At 35.0% G+C, this 19,847-nt stretch overlaps 1 protein-coding gene across 4 annotated transcripts in view; it reads left to right on the forward strand.

Annotated features, from left to right (window-relative positions):
- Window positions 1-19,847, forward strand: part of RASA2 (RAS p21 protein activator 2) — a 129,089-nt gene that overhangs the window by 71,172 nt on the left and 38,070 nt on the right. For all 4 annotated transcript variants that reach the window (XM_034957524.2, XM_034957522.3, XM_055110565.1 and 1 more), the window contains exons 8-15: window positions 635-711; window positions 1,641-1,742; window positions 12,682-12,838; window positions 13,172-13,320; window positions 14,357-14,471; window positions 14,895-14,969; window positions 15,692-15,815; window positions 18,749-18,855. In XM_034957524.2, the coding sequence (XP_034813415.1) occupies window positions 635-711; window positions 1,641-1,742; window positions 12,682-12,838; window positions 13,172-13,320; window positions 14,357-14,471; window positions 14,895-14,969; window positions 15,692-15,815; window positions 18,749-18,855 (906 nt within the window). The remainder of the gene's footprint in view (window positions 1-634; window positions 712-1,640; window positions 1,743-12,681; window positions 12,839-13,171; window positions 13,321-14,356; window positions 14,472-14,894; window positions 14,970-15,691; window positions 15,816-18,748; window positions 18,856-19,847) is intronic.

Genomic DNA, 19,847 nt, shown 5'->3' on the forward strand with positions numbered 1-19,847 from the left:
CTGTGCAGCTCCAAGTTGTTTTTAGTGCAAAATAAAACATAAAATTTTGAAGAATAATTTATCTATAGATTCTGAAAAAGAAACAAAGACAGCAGCATAAGGTTGCCAAGGTAGTGCCCAGGTAAACTCTATAGAGTGTTTCTGGGAAAGGAGATACAGTTGTATGATCACTAAATTAAATAGGAGATCAAGGGAGGTAAGAACTGAGAATTTATCGTCAGATTTGGTGATGAAGAGAGATTTTAGGAGAGTGATCTGTGAGGAAGCCAAGATTATAAGGAGTTACTATAGTGAGTGGGTGGTGAGGAAGTACAAGCTGTAAGGCTGGATTACAGTTTTCAGATATTTGTCTGAGAAAGGAAAGAGATAGGAAGACCATAATTTAAGGGGAGAATTTTTCTTAGACTTGAGTGAGATGAACAAGCTGGTATTATTTTGATTTTTTTTTTTACACTACCTTATTCTTTTCTGCTACTTCCATAGTTGCTTTTATATTCAGCTATTGAGTAAAATATTACTTGGACATTTTCCTCTGCTTTTATCCACAATTGAATATTTTGCAGATGATCATTTTTAAGCTGTAGGAAAAATGTATTTTTTAAAAAAAATTTTTACTAAAATATTTTGTTTACAGGTAACCAGATCCAGTAGTTACACCAGAAAGTCCCAGTTCCAGGTAGAAGAGGAGGACATTGAAAAGCTAGAAATCAGGTATGTGCCTTGGGGTTTTACAGAATTGCTTTTTTGTATACCAAAAGAAAATCCTAGATTCAACCAAAAAAGGTAAACCAACTTTAATAGAATTCTCTATAGCAAGTTGGTTGATGAAACTTAGAGGAATATGCAACTAATTTAAATCCAGATTATCTTTCCAAAGTCTGATTTGTTTGCAGAAATAGTCAAGGTATATTAATTTTATAAACAAAAATGATCTAATTTTCATCTGTTTTATTGTATTGATTTTTAATTTTTCCCAAATTGTTCCTTACATTTCTGGATTATAGTGTAATGGATGGAAAGGAAGTTATATCTCAGCCAATTTAGAAATTTTTTTTTATTCTTCTTAACATATCTGCTGTCTAACAGAAATTTCAGTGAGGTAAGAAGATAATTCAACAGGTGCATGTGTTTGAAGTTTGTGCTGTTTCCTGGGTCTTAAATATCTATGCCCTTTGCGAAGGAAAAATCTTATAAATGCATGTGTAGGTGTGATGTTAACAGTGTGTTCATCTAGATGGTATATTAATCATGTGTTTGGAGTGATCAGGTAATGTATTTTTCTAATTTTTCTATATATATTAATTGGTGGTAATCTAGAGAGAAACTGTAGTCTTATTGTACTTTCTTTCTGTAGTCCTTATTGCTATAGGTTAAAATAAAGCCTCGACTTTCAAACTAAGACAGTTTAAGTGCCTTCTTTCAGACTATTTAAAATTACTTTCTGTGCTTTTTAAATAAAAGCTGCTGTAGTATTTTGCTTCTCTAGTCTGGATAGTGAGGTATGTATATGGTGTTGCTAACATCTTTTAAGCATGTAAAATTAATGCTATAATACAGATCAAAGTAATTTGAAGCTGTTTTGTGGTGTGAACTCTCTTAAACATTGTTTGCAAAACATAAAGCCAGTTTTCAATTTTCAGGATCGACTTGTGGAACAATGGAAACCTAGTCCAAGATGTTTTCCTAGGTGAGATTAAGGTTCCTGTGAACGTATTAAGAACTGATTCCTCTCATCAAGCCTGGTAAGAGCCCAGCATTTTAGTGAACTCCATAGTTTAATTCTCTTTAGTACAGCATATATATGCAAATAAATGCTTACTCTGAACATATTTTAAATTTGCCATGTAATAAGCTAAACGTCATTAATATTGATATGTTCATTAATTCATTGTTGCAGAAGTAAATTGTAAGTTTTATGACTTGACCTGTGGTACTGAGATAAAAGAACTGAATCATCTAGGAATATTTTTCTGTTCAGAAGTGAAGACTTGACTCTTGAGAAAAATGGGAAACATTTGAAACATTACATAAGAGTTGTTCATGTAAGAAAACGCTTGGTCACAAATCAGTGTCTGCATTTCAGAAGTTTTATTAGTGGTCATAGGAACTGTGAGTATTTGAAAGCAAAGGATTTTATTTAGGGGACTCAGTTGTTTATGGGAACTAACCACTGTTCTTCCTTCACCACACCCCATTGAAATGTACTGTAGATGGCCCTAATGTTACTTTTTGAATGTCTAAGGTCTTATGTTGTTGAGCTGGCACATTTTAGGGCTCTTGGTTTTCAATAATGACTATAATATTATTTTAGTTTTCAATGACTCTAATAATAACATTACACTGATGTTAAATTCAAATTAATGTTCAGACATTACATTGAGCTAGTTTCCTTAGCAGAATCAACGTGAAACTATTGTTTTTTTCTGTCTATAGCACTTAAAAGCGTGTGTATCCTTTCAGTATGTTTCCCAGCATCTCTCTTGCTAGATTTTGGTTTCAACTGGATATAAATGAACATGCCTTTCTCATTTGCCTTTTAAGGAGCACTTTTTGGAACTCAGTTTCTGCTGCCTCAAAGAGGAGTGTTTAGGTGTTTCTTATGGATATCAGTTTCATCTGTCCCTAAAAGAGCCTGCCTCTTCTGATTGGCCATCAGACATCTTCATTTTAGAGTCTTATCCTAGAGCAGTTATCACTTGTAGACTGATATGGAGACTCTCAAAATTTTTACTTTATTTTTGCCTCTCTATAGTCCAAGGCAGATCTAAGATTTATTGGTCTTTATGTTGGCATTTTGTGTATTATAGTTTGTAAAATGCATCCACAGAGGGGGAAAAAAATCAAACGTAGTCACTATGAAAAATTGATGAAGATTTGGGACCTGTCATCCTCCCACTACACCATGTCTTCCACCTTCCATCAAATAGCATACATTTTAAAATGAAAATTTCTGAGCTCAGTTTGTCAAGTTTTTAAAATTATGTGCCAGACCACTCAGTACAGAAGAGAAAAACGCGTTGTAGTGCCTCTGGGTCCCTCAAAATGAACTTGAAATGTGCCACATAATCTGTTTTTTAAGTAAGACTGTCTCCAGAGATGCCTTCCAAATTTGGCAAAACTTTGTGCAGCTTCCTTGGCAGTATGTAAGAACATTAACAAACTAATTTTATTTTTATAGATGTTTTTGGCCCATGATATTTTAAAGTAACCTGCCAGAAATATAAGTGCTGAAATTTATATAGCATGAAATAGGAACATCTGGTAATTCATATATAATTCCACAGTTGTAAGGAAACATAAAAATGTGAATGCCATTTCTTTTAAGTTGGAAATAAAACTCTTAACCTCCTCCGTCAATTGTAGAGCCATAGCATCCCCTTGTGGGGTTGTTAGTAACTGCATGAAAACTCAAGAAAAGATTTATTTACCCTCAGGATTTCAGGCAAATTCTTTCTAATCTTGATGTTAAGAGAGTAATCATCAGTAATTTAATTCTGTTGTTTGAAAAGTCTCAAAATAGATATAAACATCTTTTCAGTTTTAATTTTTAAATTTGAAAGTAAGATTCAAATAATAGATAAAATGAATTACTGGGTTTTTCTTTTCAACAGAAGCACTTTATACATGATTTTAGACTAGATGAATATTTGATATGATTTAGCTTTCCAGTTTGTTAATTTTGACACCTTTTGTCCTCAAACTTTTTTTGGGGGGGGGGTATTACTTTTTTTGAGACAAAGCCTCACTCTTTTGTCCAAGCTGGAGTGCAGTGGCATGATCTCGGCTCACTGCAACCTCCACCTCCCGGGTTCAAGCGATTCTCCTGCCTCAGCCTCCCAAGTAGCTGGGACTTCAGGCACACACCACCATGCCGAGCTAATTTTTGTATTTTTAGTAGAGACGGGGTTTAACTATGTTGGCCAGGCTGGTCTTGAACTCCTGACCTCGTGATCCGCCCACTTCGGCCTCCCAAAGTGCTGGGATTGTGAGCCACTGCGCCCAGCCTTTGGTCTCGCATTTTTAACGTATCTGTTTAATATTTGAATTTAGAAAATATAACAAGTCTCCTGTCTTCAGTTAAAAAAAAAAAAAAAGAAATAGGCCTGGCACGGTGGCTCAAGCCTGTAATCCCAGCACTTTGGGAGGCCAAGGCAGGCAGATCATGAGGTCAGGAGATTGAGACCATCCTGGCTAACACGGTGAAACCCCATCTCTATTAAAAATACAAAAAATTAGCTGGGCTTGGTAGTGGGCACCTGTAGTCCCAGCTACTCAGGAGGCTGATGCAGGAGAATTGCGTGCACCCGGGAGGCGGAGCTTACAGTAAGCTGAGATCGCACCACTGCACTCCAGCCTGGGAGACAGAGCGAGACTCTGTCTCAAAAAAAGAAAACAAAAAACAACAACAACACACACAAAAAAACAGAAATAACGTTCAACTTTTTTTTTTATACGGAGTCTCGCTCTGTCGCCAGGCTGCAGTGCAGTAGCGCCATCTTGGCCCACTGCAATCTCCACCTCCCGAGTTTAAGCCATTCTCCTGCCTCAGCCTCCTGAGTAGCTGGGATGACAGGCATCCGCCACCACACCCACCTAATTTTTGTATTTTTAGTAGAGACGGGGTTTCACCATGTTCACCAGGCTGGTCTTGATCTCCTGACCTCGTGATCCCCCCGCCTCGGCCTCCCAAAGTGCGGGGATTACAGGCGTGAGCCACCGCACCCGGCCCACGTTCAGTTATTAATAGAACTGCTTCTTTATTCTCTCATTTACATAGCATTATGTACAAATAATTGCACTTTGGGTTTGTCTACCTCAATTTTAATTACACAGACCCTATGGTTAGAATTGTTTAAATGCTGATTTTTTTCTGTTAAGGGACTGTCAAAACTGCTTACTCTTGAGAGCATAAGGATTGCTTTTATGCCTGTGAATGAAAAGTACATGTTTAGAGCAACTGAATGCTACTTTCAGTTAAAAATTTCTCTTTATTTCCTGTTTCTTTTTCTTTCAAACGGAAATATTTCATTCAAAAACTGACATAATATATATGAGTTTTTTGTTTTGTTTTCGCTTAGAAATGCCAGATAGTCCTGAACTATTTAACAGATCTTGAGCCTTTTCTCTTTAGCTCTAATTCATAGAGAATTATTTAATTCACAAGGATCCTTCAGGCAGTTTATTAAATTGAGCTTTTGTAATAATATTTTAAAATAATCACATTTATATAGTTATACAAATAACTATTGATAGTTATTCATATATTTAAGTGGTAATAGTTATACATCACATATATAAATGTTATATGTGTAACATTTACATAGTGATTACTGTGTGCCAGGAACTATTCTAAGTGCTTTACTTATAATAACTTTTTTAGGGCTGTTGTAGGGTTTTAATGTGTTAAGACACTATTAATACTCCTTATTTGACAAATGAGGAAAAAGCACAGAGAAATTTAGCAACTTGTCTAAGGTCACACAGCTGGGATTTGAACCAAACTGTTTGACCCCAAAGTTTGTGCTTTTAACCAGTGTACTGTAAGTTTGAACTTTGGCATATTTCTGAATATATTTAAAACTCAAAAACATTCTTTTAAGCGATTAGCAAAGAATTTGAGTGTCCCTTGCTTATAAAATATTATATAAAAGAGAATCAGAGAGTTCCCTACTCATTTAAAAAATGATCTTTTCAAGGGATAGGTAAAACAACAATATGTTGTGAAGTCTTTTTTTTTTTTTCTCAAGTAGACATAGATGAGATATTTTGTCTATGGGGATTTCTTATCCTGCAAAGAAAATCCAAGGAAACAAGTTTAGAAAGTATGGCAGGAGTGAACCCTTCTGGAGTTCTTAAGCATCCAAAAACAATGTGTGCATAAAAATGAGTAATTGGTATAGCACTACCCTAATTCCTCTACATAGAACAATGCTATGTTAAGACTGTAGGCCTGGTAATTTTCAGTTATATGAGAGTAAAGAGGGATGTCATACCCCTCCCTCAGTTATTTGGAGCTAAAGGAAATAAAGTTGCGCTCTGAGCAAAATTTCTGTAGCAAAAATCAAAACAGAGTTTGTTTTGACTGTAGAGTTTGGAGACACTGTTTAAGATGGATAGGGATGGTCCCGGAGAGGCAGAACCAGTTGTAACTGAGTAAGCAGTAATACAAGTAATGTTACTCTACTGTGCATGGAAAACATTAGTTCAATAGGAGGAAAAGATTCATCTAGAGTAATAAAAAAGGATTCCAAAGAGGTAGGCATGGTACTGCCTATTCAAGCACAATTGAGGGGGTAGGGGATTCTGGTCCAGAAGAATTACTGTTTCCTTGGCAAGGCTATTGTCTTAGCTGAGAGATTCTTAAGGCTGCGTAAAACTCCTTGTCATGCCTCTGTACTCACCACAACGCCTTTTGATAATTTGCCTTTCCAAATAGCCTACCAACAGGTAAAAAAATACAGTGAAAGATATAGATGAAAACCCTATGGTAAATGGTGATAATTGTTGTAACCAAGTGACGAGCACATGGGGGTGGTGGTAAGAAAGGGTGTTCATTATTACTATTATCACTCTTCTCCCTACTTTTGTAAGTGAGCATTTCTATAATAAAATGCATTGGTCACTTAACAATCCAGGTACTTATGCCACTTGACTATATTTCTTTTTCATAAATTTAATAATTGACCTGCTTTTAAGTATATCAGGCTCTGCACTCAGTCATTGCAATTCAGGTGCACCTTATTCTTTTTTTTTTATTTTTTTGAGATGCAGTCTCTCTCTGTCGCCCAGGCTGGAGTGCAGTGGTGCAATCTTGGCTCAGTGCAACCTCCACCTCCTGGGTTCAAGCGATTCTCCTGCCTCAGCCTCCCAAGTAGCTGGGACTACAGGCCTGTGCCACCATGCCTGGCTAATTTTTGTATTTTGGTAGAGATGGGGTTTCACCATGTTGGCCAGCCTGGTCTCGAACTCCTGACCTCAGGTGATCCACCTGCCTTGGCCTCCCAAAGTGCTGGGATTACAGGCGGGAGCCACCACACTTGACCTTCAGGTTCACTTTAGATGTGCTGATAAAACGAGATGTCTGAATTTACAAGGTTGCCGAACATGCCCTGGATTGTGAAAAATTGACCAAAGTATCAATTGTCAGGATGCTTGGTCATCAACCAGCTAAACTTCCTGATATGGTTTGGCTGTGTCCCCACCCAAATCTCACCTTGAATTGTAATCATCCCCACATGTCAAGAGCAGGGCCAGGTGAAGATAATTGAATCATCAGGTGGTTTCAAACCCCCATACTGTTCTTGTGGCAGTGAATAAGTCTCACGAGATCTGATGGTTTTATAAATGGGAGTTCCCCTGCACAAGCTCTCTTGCCTGCCGCATGTAAGACATCCCTTTACTCTCCTTTGTCTTCTGCCATGATTGCGAGGTCTTCCCAGCCATGTGGAACTATGAGTCAATTAAACCTCTTTCCTTTATAAATTACTCAGCTTTGGGTATGTCTGTATTAGCAGCATAAGGACAGACTAAATACACTTCCCTTAGAGGTACTTAGAGGTACTTCTTAGAGGTACTTCTGAGTTACCTTTGCTAACAGGCTTGTTTCTAATTATTTCATTGACCATATCTTTACATCACTATTTCTTAAATCAGACAGTAGATGTTCTGAAGGTTGATCTTCCTCTTTTGTAGGATAGTGATGTAATTTCTTCTTGTATTAACCATCCCTTCATCCTTTAAATTTGCCTTGGTTAATTCGCTAGTTGTCTTTTCTGTCTTTATCTTATCTTTCTCAAAGCTAATAAATGTTCTATTATAGCCTTCTTCCTTCTATTTTTAAATGAATTAATATATTAGAGGAGGTCATAGCTGATAAATATATAAATTAAGTATTAAAACTACTGTTTCTTTTATAAAAAGCATCTCAGCATTCCAGCTAAGTGAAGGAGGAGTGATAGAGTTATAAAATTATCATTTTGATGATTAATGGCTCTAAGCTGTGATCATCAATGGCTGCTGATATTGCAAAAGGAGAAACAACCAGACATTTGTGCCTCTTGGTAGAACTACACAGCATTATCAATGAAGCATTCTTGCCAGAACATCAAATCTGAATCTAACCAAGCCTCTAGATCTAACTACCAATATAGAGGAAATACAGAGAGGATGAAGGAATATGGTAAATGACATTGTGGAGGTAGAGATAAGAGTTAACACAATTCCAAAGGTGGAAAACTCTATAGGACCAACAGTGAGGAATCTATAAAAGAGACTTAAGAATGCTATTACCAATTCTAATCTATGGACCTTATTTGGATTCGAACAAACTGTAGAAAAACATTTATGATAAGTTTGGGGAAATTTGAATACTAAGTGAATAGTGATGACTTTTTGAAATTATACCTGGAAATTGCTTTAAAATAATAATGCAGGAACAGGATGGGAGAGTGAGTGAAGGTATGGCTGAAACAAGATCAGTCTTTTATTTTAAAAAAATCAGTGTATGTATTTTTAAATTTTGTTTGGCATTGCCTTTAGATAGAGAATAGAGAAGATGGCAGCTTTTTTCTCATGTTAGTTAGAAACTTCTTTCTAATTGCTTTCAAAAAGTGACCCAAGGCTTCAAAACCAAAGCATTCATTCACTCACTCTCTAGTCAACATCCATGGAATGTCTACTACTAAGCCCATGTGCCCTATGCTGACCTATCTACTGAAAATAAAATCGTGGGTTCAAACAGCAATGCTTAAAAAAATTCAAACTGCTTAAAAATATTGCACCTGTGAATCTGTTTTAGTATTTTTAGGGAATTACTTTACTACTGGGCTTTGTAATTTTAAACTTTAGAAAGGCCTTAGCGCAGGATTTATAAAACTTGAAAACTGTGAGTATAAATAAATAATTCCAGGCCAGGCATGGTGGCTTACACATGTAATCCCAGCACTTTGGGAGGCTGAGGCAGGTAGATCACCTGAGGTCAGGAGTTCAAGACCAGCCTGGCCAACATAGTGAAACCCTGTCTCTACTAAAACTAACAAAAATTAGCCCAGTGTGGTGGCATGCGCCTGTAGTCCCAGCTACTCGGGAGGCTGAGGCGGGAGAATCGCTTGAACCCAGGAGGCAGAGGTTCAGTGAGCCGAGAGCATGCCATTGCACTCCAGCCTGGGTGACAGAGTGAGACTCCGTCTCAAATAATAATAATAATAATAATTCCAAACATTCTACATTCTTAGATAAAATATGTAATTTATTTCTCAAACAGTATAGGGGAAATATTGACAACATTTAAAATGCATTTTAATGTATTTTTAACCTTTTTAAATGTATTTTTAAAACATTAAAATGCATTCTTAATGTATTTTACATGTATTCACAAAATATAAGAAAATGCAATTTGTGTCATAATTGTGACATGATACCAAAGGAGAGAATCCCTCCCTTTACTGTAGCAAGTGTATACCATAGAGGCAGTGAGTAAGAGAGGAACAGAACAGAGCAGTAACAAGATGAAAATGGAAAGACAAACTCTTCCTCAGTATAAGTAACCAGTGCTATAAATTTGCCGTGCCTAGTATAAATGTTGAACAATTGTATAAACAGAGGTTGAGGATTTTCTGCAAATAATAAAAGAAGTATCAGTGCAGATTATTCTGGGAGAAGAATGGCAAAGAAAATCCACAAAAGCATTTTAGCAGAACTTGGGTAACAGAGGACTGAGAGAGAGAATTTCCCAGACCCACAAAGCAAATAAATAATTTTCCCCAGTCTCTTAGTAAGGAGGGTTGAAATTAAATTCAAAATTTTAATGTTTGCTGTTTATTGCTTTCTGAACACAATTATTTTTAAGTTACTTATGGCCTATTAAGCTGTATAGCATTTTCACTTCACAAGACAGTACAATTATTTTTCATTATATTCATAAATACCTCTCTTAAAGAACTCGAGTCCATTCATTGCATGAATATTATGTACCCGTTAAAAAGAACAAACTGGATCTATGAAAAGTAGTTTCAAAGAGTTAACTAGGAAGTGCTTTCAGGTAAAAAAACAAGATACAGGAGAGTAGAATATGATAACATTTTTGTAAACTGACTAATAGGCTCAGAACTCATTTATAAATGTGTATATATGCACACATTTTAAAAAATCTATATAAAATTATATAAGCATGAAGAAAATAGAGAAGGGTCCATAGTAGGTAGTTAACAGGTTCCTAAGAGAAGCGGAGGTGCAGAATGGTAGTGTTTTGAAGATAGGAAAAAAGATAAGAGAAAAACAAAGTTAAAAGAGAAAAAAAAGAAAATGTTCCTTAAAAGAACAAAAGCATTGATTTGATGACATTGTTTATATATGTATGCATCGTTATCTATTTGTCTATGTGTAGTAAGGATTTTTTAATATTAAATAAAGAAGATTCTGGTTCAAAGAGTGATGAAAATAGTAAGTGGCACTCCACACAGATTCTTTCTTGGTTCTTGAAGTTTGAGCTTCACTACAAAAAGAATCTCCATTCAGTTGCTTTTATCTACCCTACAGCGTTTGTTAATAGCAAATCCAAATTTGTAAATTTAATTTGGAGTTATTTCTGAAAATAAATTTCGTGGGCAATATGATGATAAGCCACAGGAAAAAAATATGCAGATAAATATTTATAAATAAATTCCCTTAATATATTCTAATTGTGATAGTTTCTGCAGCATAATTTAAAATTATGCTATTTTCAGTGTCCAAATAAGGATGTTATCAGTGTTAGTATTGATCATCTGGCTGCACATAGTAACTTAAAATAATTTTGTTTTAGAATGTACTAATAAAAGACATATATAATACAGTTTTTCTGCAGTTTGGTTTCTGGTTATAGTTAAGTAAAGCAAAGATTCACTATTTTATATACAGCGCAAGAAAACGCCTTTTTAAAATAATGAATTATTGAAGAATAAGAATACGTTAAGTTTTTTTCCTGGATGTTTTTAGATATTTTGCTCTAATGGAATAAAGGGGATGAAGTATTTGTAATTGGCATATTATTTTAGATAAATAAATTTTTAAGAGTTTGAACAATTTTTTAACTCCTGGAACTCCTGTGATATCTTGAATGAGTAGCAAACTTTTTTTTTCCAGTCCGAGAAAGATATATTTTGGCTAAAGCCCAGCAATTCTGAAGTTTTAATGTCCAAATTAGTTGAGTTCAATTGTTTTTGCCAACTTAGGCTACTTTAAGAGTAAAAATTGCCTTTCTCTAATCCTGATATAGTCTAGAAAAAAATAGGTATTTACACTAACAACAAATCATAAATTTCAAATTTAGGCAAGCATATTGCTGAGTATCCCCCCAAAAAGGAAATATGAATACTTGATTGTCAATGGTACTTTACAATTTTTATCAGCCTTCATCCAATTTTGTTTTGTATTGTTTTTTAATTTTAGATTCAGGGGTACATGTACAGGTTTGTTACATGGGTATATTGTGTAATGCTGAGGTTTAGGCTTATTATCCCTTCACCCAAGTAGCGAACAAAGTACCGGATGGTTTTTTCAATCCCTACCCCCATCTCCCTCCCGACTTTTGGAACCCCCAGTGTCTATTGTTACCATCTTTGTGTTTGTGCATACCCAGTGTTTAGCTCCCACTTACAAGTGAGAACATAGGGTATTTGGTTTTCTGTTTCTGCATTAATTCGCATAGGGTAGTGGCCTCCAGCAGCATCCATGTTAGTGCAAAGGACATAATTTTTTTCTTTCTGTGACTGCGAACAAGATTAGTCTTCAGTTGATAATTGTTTAAGCTAGATAATGGGTACATGAGAGTTCAATATTCTCTTCTCTTTTGTTTGTGTTTTTAAATTCCCATGATAAAAAGCTTTTTTTTTTTTTTTAAACTCTTAGATTTCTGGTTTTGGTCCTGCAAATTTCTCTTAAGTTCAAATTTTTGGAAAAAGAATTTACTTTAAAACAAGGTTACTTATGCATTCTGATATGTCTTATCTACTTTTTTTTTTTGAGACAAAGTCTTGCTCTGTCATCCAGGCAAGCCCAGACTGGAGTACAGTGGCGGGATCTCAGCTCACTGCAACTCCGCCTCCTGAGTTCAAGTGATTCTCCTGCCTCAGCCTCCCAAGCAGCTGGATTACAGGCACCTGCCACCATGCTGGACTGATTTTTGTATTTTTAGTAAAGACAGGGTTTCACCATGGTGGCCAGGCTGGTCTCGAACTCCTGACCTCAAGTGATCTGCCTGCCTCAGCCTCCCAAAGTGCTGAGATTACAGTCATGAGCCACTGCACCCGGACTGTCTTAATTTTCAGCTGAATGCCTCTTTCTTAAATTTAGTTATTAAAAATTTATTTTTGAGAATACATTGGATTTTAAATGTTTACCTTTTATTATCATTTTTTCTAAACCTGCAAGCTAATCAAACTCTTGTTCAACTCCTTTGAGATCTTAATTTCTGTAATATCTATGCTTTTTGTTTCCTGGATAAAAATGTGTTTATAGCTTTGTAATCCAATGTATAACCAATATTAGTTTTCTGAAGATGAGTATCCTGCTACTTATGAAGCTTCCTAACTATAAATACTAAGTTGACTTTTTTGGTTTAGTTTTTTTATAACTTAACTCTTAACTTGCCTCATTGGCTTGAATGCATTTCCATCACATGGAATCCTTATATTTTTACTTTAGGTACTTGCTACAGCCAAGAGACAATGGAAACAAGTCATCCAAAACTGATGACCTGGGGTCTCTTCGATTAAATATATGTTATACAGAAGACTACGTGCTTCCTTCAGAGTACTATGGTCCTTTGAAAACTTTGCTGCTAAAATCACCAGATGTTCAAGTATGTTAAGAATCTTAAGGATATGATTTAACACGAAACGGCTAAAATAATTCTATAAATGATAAGGAAAAGATTTCAAGAGTATCAAGTCTTATTAAAACAGTAAAAATTATATACATACATATATATACACACATTTTAATTTATCTGAACCAGAGTACTATGATTCCTACATGTGCTCCCACAATCATCTCTGATAAAAAATTTCGAAAATTAAATGTCCTGTATAACAGCTTTAGTGACATTATTTCAGTTACTTTTACAGGCTAGTGATTGAACAGTTAATCATGTTTCCTTGATGTTTGTGCTTGTTTTCTACCTTTCTGTATTTAGCCAATATCTGCCTCAGCTGCTTACATTTTGAGTGAAATATGTCGAGATAAAAATGATGCTGTTTTGCCCCTTGTACGACTGCTGCTGCACCATGATAAACTTGTTCCTTTTGCCACTGCTGTGGCTGAATTAGACTTGAAGGATACACAGTAAGAGTTATATTTTATTAAATGTTAATTACATGTTGTTGAAATTGGACCTTGGTTTGACAGATTGATTTTGTAGTCTGAATTTTTTTGTATTGATCAGCCTTACTGTATAGTAGGCTGAAAAGAAGTACTTAACAAATAACAAAAGGCAGTTAAGCTATCAAACAGTGTTCACCTACCTTAAGGACAACAATTAATGAAGGATGTTTTTCTTTAACTCAGGAAATTTCATTTGTTACTAATCTGCTTCTTAATGTAATGATTCACGTGTCACAAGTTAAAACACCAGAGCAGAAGTGTTTTTTTCTTTATTCATTATGTATCACCCTTATATGCATATGTATGACATTCTAAAAAGCAATCAAGTGACCTCTCATTCACGTCATAGTCTAACACTTGTTTTTTTACACACAGAGACATACATATACTCCACATTTTTGGTTCATAAACATGATTTGCCTTTTTAAAAAAACATATATACACACACACACACACACACACACACACGTGTATTGAGTTTTTTGTTTGTTTGTTTTTAAGACAGAGACTCGCTTTTTCACCCAGGTTGGAGTGCAGTGGCATGATCTTGGCTCACTGCAGCTTCTGCCTCCTAGGTTCAAGCGATTCTCCTGCCTCAGCCTCCTGAGTAGCTGGGATTACAGGCACTGGCCACCATGCCCAGCTAATTTTTGTATTTTTGGTAGAGATGGGGTTTCACCATGTTGGCCAGGCTAGTCTCACACTCCTGACTTCAAGTGATCCACCTGCTTCGGACCCCCAAAGTGATAGGATAACAGGCATGAGCCATCACACCTGGCCGTTATTTTAATATATTTTTGGTAAGTTTGAAAAACCTAATGGCAGCAAGCTTTTAAATAAATGGTAAAAATTACTAAAATTGTAGGTCACTTATGCCTTCTAGTATGTCTTAATCTATTTCAGCTAAATGCTTCTTTCTTAAATTGGTCAAGTATGTTATATTATTGGTTTCAAAACCTTTGTTTACTACATTTGGTTTCATCTATTTCTATTTCAGAGATGCAAACACAATTTTTAGAGGAAATTCCCTGGCTACCCGATGTCTGGATGAGATGATGAAAATAGTGGGAGGGCACTACCTGAAAGTAACATTAAAACCTATTCTTGATGAGGTACAGAATATATCTCCAACAATGATAGTTTGTGGCCTTATGATAGTTGTCCTTTTATCAAGTGATCTATTGATGGGAAGGATTTATTCATTCATGTGTTACTGAAAAAATAGACTGAATACTTTAGAAGCAAATTATTTACTTCTCTGTCAATGGATTTTTACTCAAAAGGTACAGTATAGTATAATCTACATTATTTCTTTGTTATGGGATTTCTATTTTAGCTAGAGTTTCAAATATATGACAAATACTTTTTGATATCATGTTTTAAGAAAATTGTATATGTTATCCCTGCATAGGACATTTTACGCTTTGCTACAATTTAAATTTCTATGATTAACTTTTATTATCAGAAAAATAAGTTATTTTCATTTTGTCAGACTACTTAGAAAAAAATCATTAACTGAAAAATTTATTTTTCAGATATGTGACTCCTCAAAATCCTGTGAAATCGATCCTATTAAATTGAAAGAGGGAGATAATGTAGAAAATAATAAGGTAAGTCCTTGTTATATTATTTATAATTGCATTAAAATTGGTCTTAATGGTGTACCTTTCTCCCACTTACATTATAATAAAGCCATATAGAGGGAAGCAGTGCTGTTTATTCTTCACATAAGCCTTTATTATTAGCAGCACTTCCAGCTCCTAGGATTAGTTTTTAGAATGTTATTTCCTCAGTGGTTTCACTTTATTTTTGTTCTTGATTGTCTCTTTTTGGCTCTAGTAACAATAGTGAACTTAAGCTATAGCTAGTTGCAGCCCCCGTTCTAGCCGTTCCTTTGGGCTCAAACTGATCAGGCTAAGTGACACAGTGACTTTATCAGTCAGTAGTTTCAGTGGCCTCTGAAAAAACAATGATTGTGTTAGGGTCACAAATTTTTATTGCAGTGGATAATAGTGTCACAATGTCCTTGTGCTTGTGTATCCGAGTTATTTTGTGATTTCCTTTTGGATCATTTTATTCCCTCTTGCTTCTTGTGAGGTTTATTCATAGATTCACCTCTTACGCCTAGCAAATCTAAATTTAATTTATTAAATTAAGTCAGTATATAAATTGTCCTTAAACTGAATGAGTTTGGAAAAGGGTAACAGTACTTTAAAAAATGTTAGATAGTGACTGTCTAATAAACCTCATTTTCTTACATTTTTCTTTCGTGAAGGCTATTGAAGATGTGTGAACATCAAAATCTTAATGTTTACTTTTTTAAATCCTGCAGGAGAATCTGCGCTACTATGTAGACAAGTTATTCAATACAATTGTAAAATCAAGTATGAGCTGCCCCACTGTAATGTGTGATATCTTTTATTCTCTAAGGCAGATGGCTACTCAGAGATTTCCTAGTAAGTGCCTTGTTTTACTAAAACATGCCATTTATTTTTCTTTGACTTTTTTGTAGATATTAATTACATGTTTGGTTTGTGTGAGATATTTAAGGTTTTTATTTATTTATTTATTTTTATTTTATTTTATTTTATTTTTTTTTGAGACGGAGTCTTGCTCTGTCACCCTGGCTGGAGTTCAGTGGTGCTATCTTGGCTCACTGCAACCTCCATCTCCCGGGTTCATGCCATTCTCCTGCCTCAGCCTCCCGAGTAGCTGGGACTACAGGCACCCGCCACCATGCCCAGCTAATTTTTTGTATTTTTAGTAGAGACGGGGTTTCACCATGTTAGCCAGGATAGTCTCGATCTCCTGACCTCGTGATCCGCCCGCCTCAGCCTCCCAAAGTTTCTGGGATTACAGGCCTGAGCCACCACGCCCGGCCTAAGGTTTTTAAGTACAACCTTCTTTAGTTTTTCAAAATGATTCTATCTTTCTCATAAGAAATCTGATTTTTCTTGAAATCTCAAAATTCATATTCCATTTTATTTCAGTATAATGCAACTTTATACAAAGAGCAAATCAAAATCACCATTAAAGAAAGGCAAAAATTCAGAACTGTAACATTATATAAGTAAGCACTTATACCAGATGCTTATGAGAGTTAAAAATACCTTTGTTATTTATACCAACTATCTTTTCCAGCTGCATGCATTCAGATAGTGAGAATCTTTAGTTCCATAAAATTGACGAGATTTGACAGTTTGAGAATGCTAATAAGGTTTTGGTGGTGAGAGGTTTTTACAGAAATGGTCTTAGACATTAGAAACCTTTCTGTTGTAACATACATAGAGTTTTAAGGTACATATATCAGTAACTGGCATATTTTAATTTTGAAAAAGTAGCTATGTCAAGGTTTTGCTTAGAAACTTCTCATAAAATTAAGTGTTACTGTCACTGCTAATACTTAGAATTATTCACATTTTAATATATTTCTGATAAGTAAATAAACTTGCTATAGGTAGCTTTCCAGATCTGTCTATAATGGGAGGTGGTGGGTAGGAGGCTAAAATTAGACAGGTACTTAAATTATCAGTCTTAACCAGCTGTGCAAAACTGTAAGTTTATTTCTGTAGCCATCTGAAGAGATTTTGCAGTTTTATGTTCTTTTAAGCATGTGCTCACCCTGTACACACATGTGTGCAGTTAACTGCACTTCTACTAAATTGACCCATTACTAAATTAGTGGGGCTGAGTTGTCTAACATGTAGATAAATTTAGATCTAAATGTCTTTGCTAATTATAGTTGCAAATAAGTAACTAAATCTAATCTTCATAACAAAAATAAGGGGAGCCAGAGGCACACGGAAAGGTGAAATGCTCATTGAAATTATATTTTTAAATAGTTAAATCATGATAATCACATTGACTACTTAGTAACACACACAGTGTTAGCATGTTAGCCTCCATTGTCTCCTATTCTCATCTTCACAAAACCACATGAGGTAGGTACTACTCCCATTAGGTGAGAAACTAAGGTTTAGAGAAGCTGAGTAACTTTACCAAGGTCTATGGCGTGGCCAACAGGCAAGCAGGGCCTCAAATCTGGGCCTAGTCTACTCCAAACTACATGCTGCCATTCACTATACTCTATACTAACTGGTGATCTTGGCCTTAAATCTGTTTTAGCAGTTTAATTCTTCTTTATATAAATGATCTTAAACACTTTATGGGGTTTTTTTGGGTTTTGGTTTTGTTTTTGTTTTTGAGACTGAGTTTCACTCTTGTTGCCCAGACTGGAGTGCAATGGCACAATCTTGGCTCACTGCAACTCCGCCTCCCAGGTTTCCAGCCTCCCGAGTTGCTGGGATTACAGACATGTGCCTCCACGCCTGGCTAATTTTGTATTTTTAGTAGAGACGGGGTTTCTCCATGTTGGTCAGGCTGGTCTCAAACTCCTGGCCTCAGATGATCCGCCCACCTCGGCCTCTCAAAGTGCTGGAATTACAGGCGTGGGCCACCGCGCCCGGCTAACACTTTATGTTTTTATATCCATGCAGATGTATCTCTTTAGTTATGTTTTTGTTGACTTAACTATTAATATGGTTATCATATCCTCAGTAGACTATAGTAGTGACAGTTTTGTTGCCATAAGTGTTTCATATTCTCTCGTTTTTGTTGTTCTTACTACCCTAGAAGAATGGGGGAAGAAGGAGGGCAGGGCAGACAGCAGGTAGAAAGCAGATATTATTAAAGAATGACAAATTAAACGACTTGTTAATGGTTACCTACTGAATGACTTAGAAGAGTTAAAACTCGAACCAAACTAAAGATTCTTTCCCTCACCATCTGCTTCACCACCATCTGTCTGTTGGGTAAAGTGTTGACTCCAGTCTGAAACGAAAGTTGTAGGTGAATGATCAAAGCCACCAGTAGTCTTCAGTTCATCTGCATTTTTATTTATGGACTGTTGATAGCTTTTTAAAGTAAACATTTCTGCCTAATTGTTTTTGTTGCATAACTTTTGATATTATCAAGATTTTTGGGGGGGAAATTGAAACAAGAACCTAAAACTGAAAGTAGCCTTGTATCATACTCTTAAGGGATTCAGTGTTACCACTAGGTAGTGCTAGATACTACTTTTATTTCTGTTGTAATTTTAGCAGTCTCTTCTTGCAGGTAAGGAAAGAGGTATTTTTCAAATTAAAATATTTCTGAAAACCTAGCAGCTTTGTCTTTTTTCATATTATTTCTTACTTCTTTTGGATTTTTTTAATCATAGGGGTTTTCTTTTAATTGAGTCATAAATATCACTATCATTTCATCAACTCAGTTCTTACTAGACAAATTATGTTGCTCTCCTAGTTTACATGTCTTTTCTATATTTTTTAATTTATCATCTTTGTTTTTTAATTGTTTTTGTGCATGACATTTCACCATTTTTTTCCTGCAGATGACCCTCATGTTCAGTATTCTGCAGTGAGCAGCTTTGTATTTCTTCGTTTCTTTGCTGTAGCTGTAGTATCACCTCATACTTTTCATTTGCGACCTCATCATCCAGTAAGTGTTCGTTCTTCTGAATGCTTTATTCCATTTTTTAAATTTTTATTAAAATGAAGAAAAGATAAAATAAACCAATTTCACTAGGCTGTATTTTCTTATAACTGATACTTAAATTTACTCAGCATTTTTCTTGGCCATTTCAGTCTTTCAAGTGAGGCTAATAATCCTATTTTTTGTTGTTGTTAAAAGATGTTCTACAAGAGTAATAAAATGTTGTTAATTATTGAAGCTTGGTGATGAGTACAAAGGGGATTTATTATATTTTTTCATCTGCTACTGTGCGTGGTTGTAAATTTCCATAAGATTTTTTTTCATTAGTTACAGGTTTCATTTTGATAAGTTTTTTATTTAAACAAAATCTACTTTCCTGATTTATTAAAATAGGTTAATTTTGCAGATATTTTTAAATTGCACAGAAATTTGAAGAGGCTCTTCTCTAAGAAAGAAGGCTACAAGAGAAATTCCATTTAATTTAGAAACAGCATCTAAGATAGATTTCAGTAGCAATGAAACTGACAGCATATAATTAGAAAATATTAAATAGCAGGTGAACTGGATAAGCATTAACAGTAAAAACAGAAAAAGAAACCAAGAATGCAGTATAGTGAAAGGCGTAGGAACTTTTATTGGAATATAACTTGTTAAATATATCAGTATTTTCACTTTTTATTTACCTGAGGTAATACTGTAAACATGAGATTTAAAAATTTCTTAAGCATATAATCTTTGTTCTGGAGTCCTATTTAATTACCAAAAATCTAAATCTCCACTGCATAGATTTACATGTTTATTTCTTAATTTTTAAAATTCTTTATTTTTGCTATACTTCTGATTCCTTCTTATATGGTGTAATTTGGCTGATTCTTTAAGCTTTTATGTTCCAAATACTTTATAATCTTATCTAATTGCTCCTAGTTGCTGATTTGTATAACAAATAATAACAATAGTCCATATTTATTTAGTGCTTTGTACTAGGCCTTGTTCTAACT

Source organism: Pan paniscus, chromosome 2, assembly GCF_029289425.2.
Source record: "Pan paniscus chromosome 2, NHGRI_mPanPan1-v2.0_pri, whole genome shotgun sequence".
NCBI lineage: Eukaryota > Metazoa > Chordata > Mammalia > Primates > Hominidae > Pan > Pan paniscus.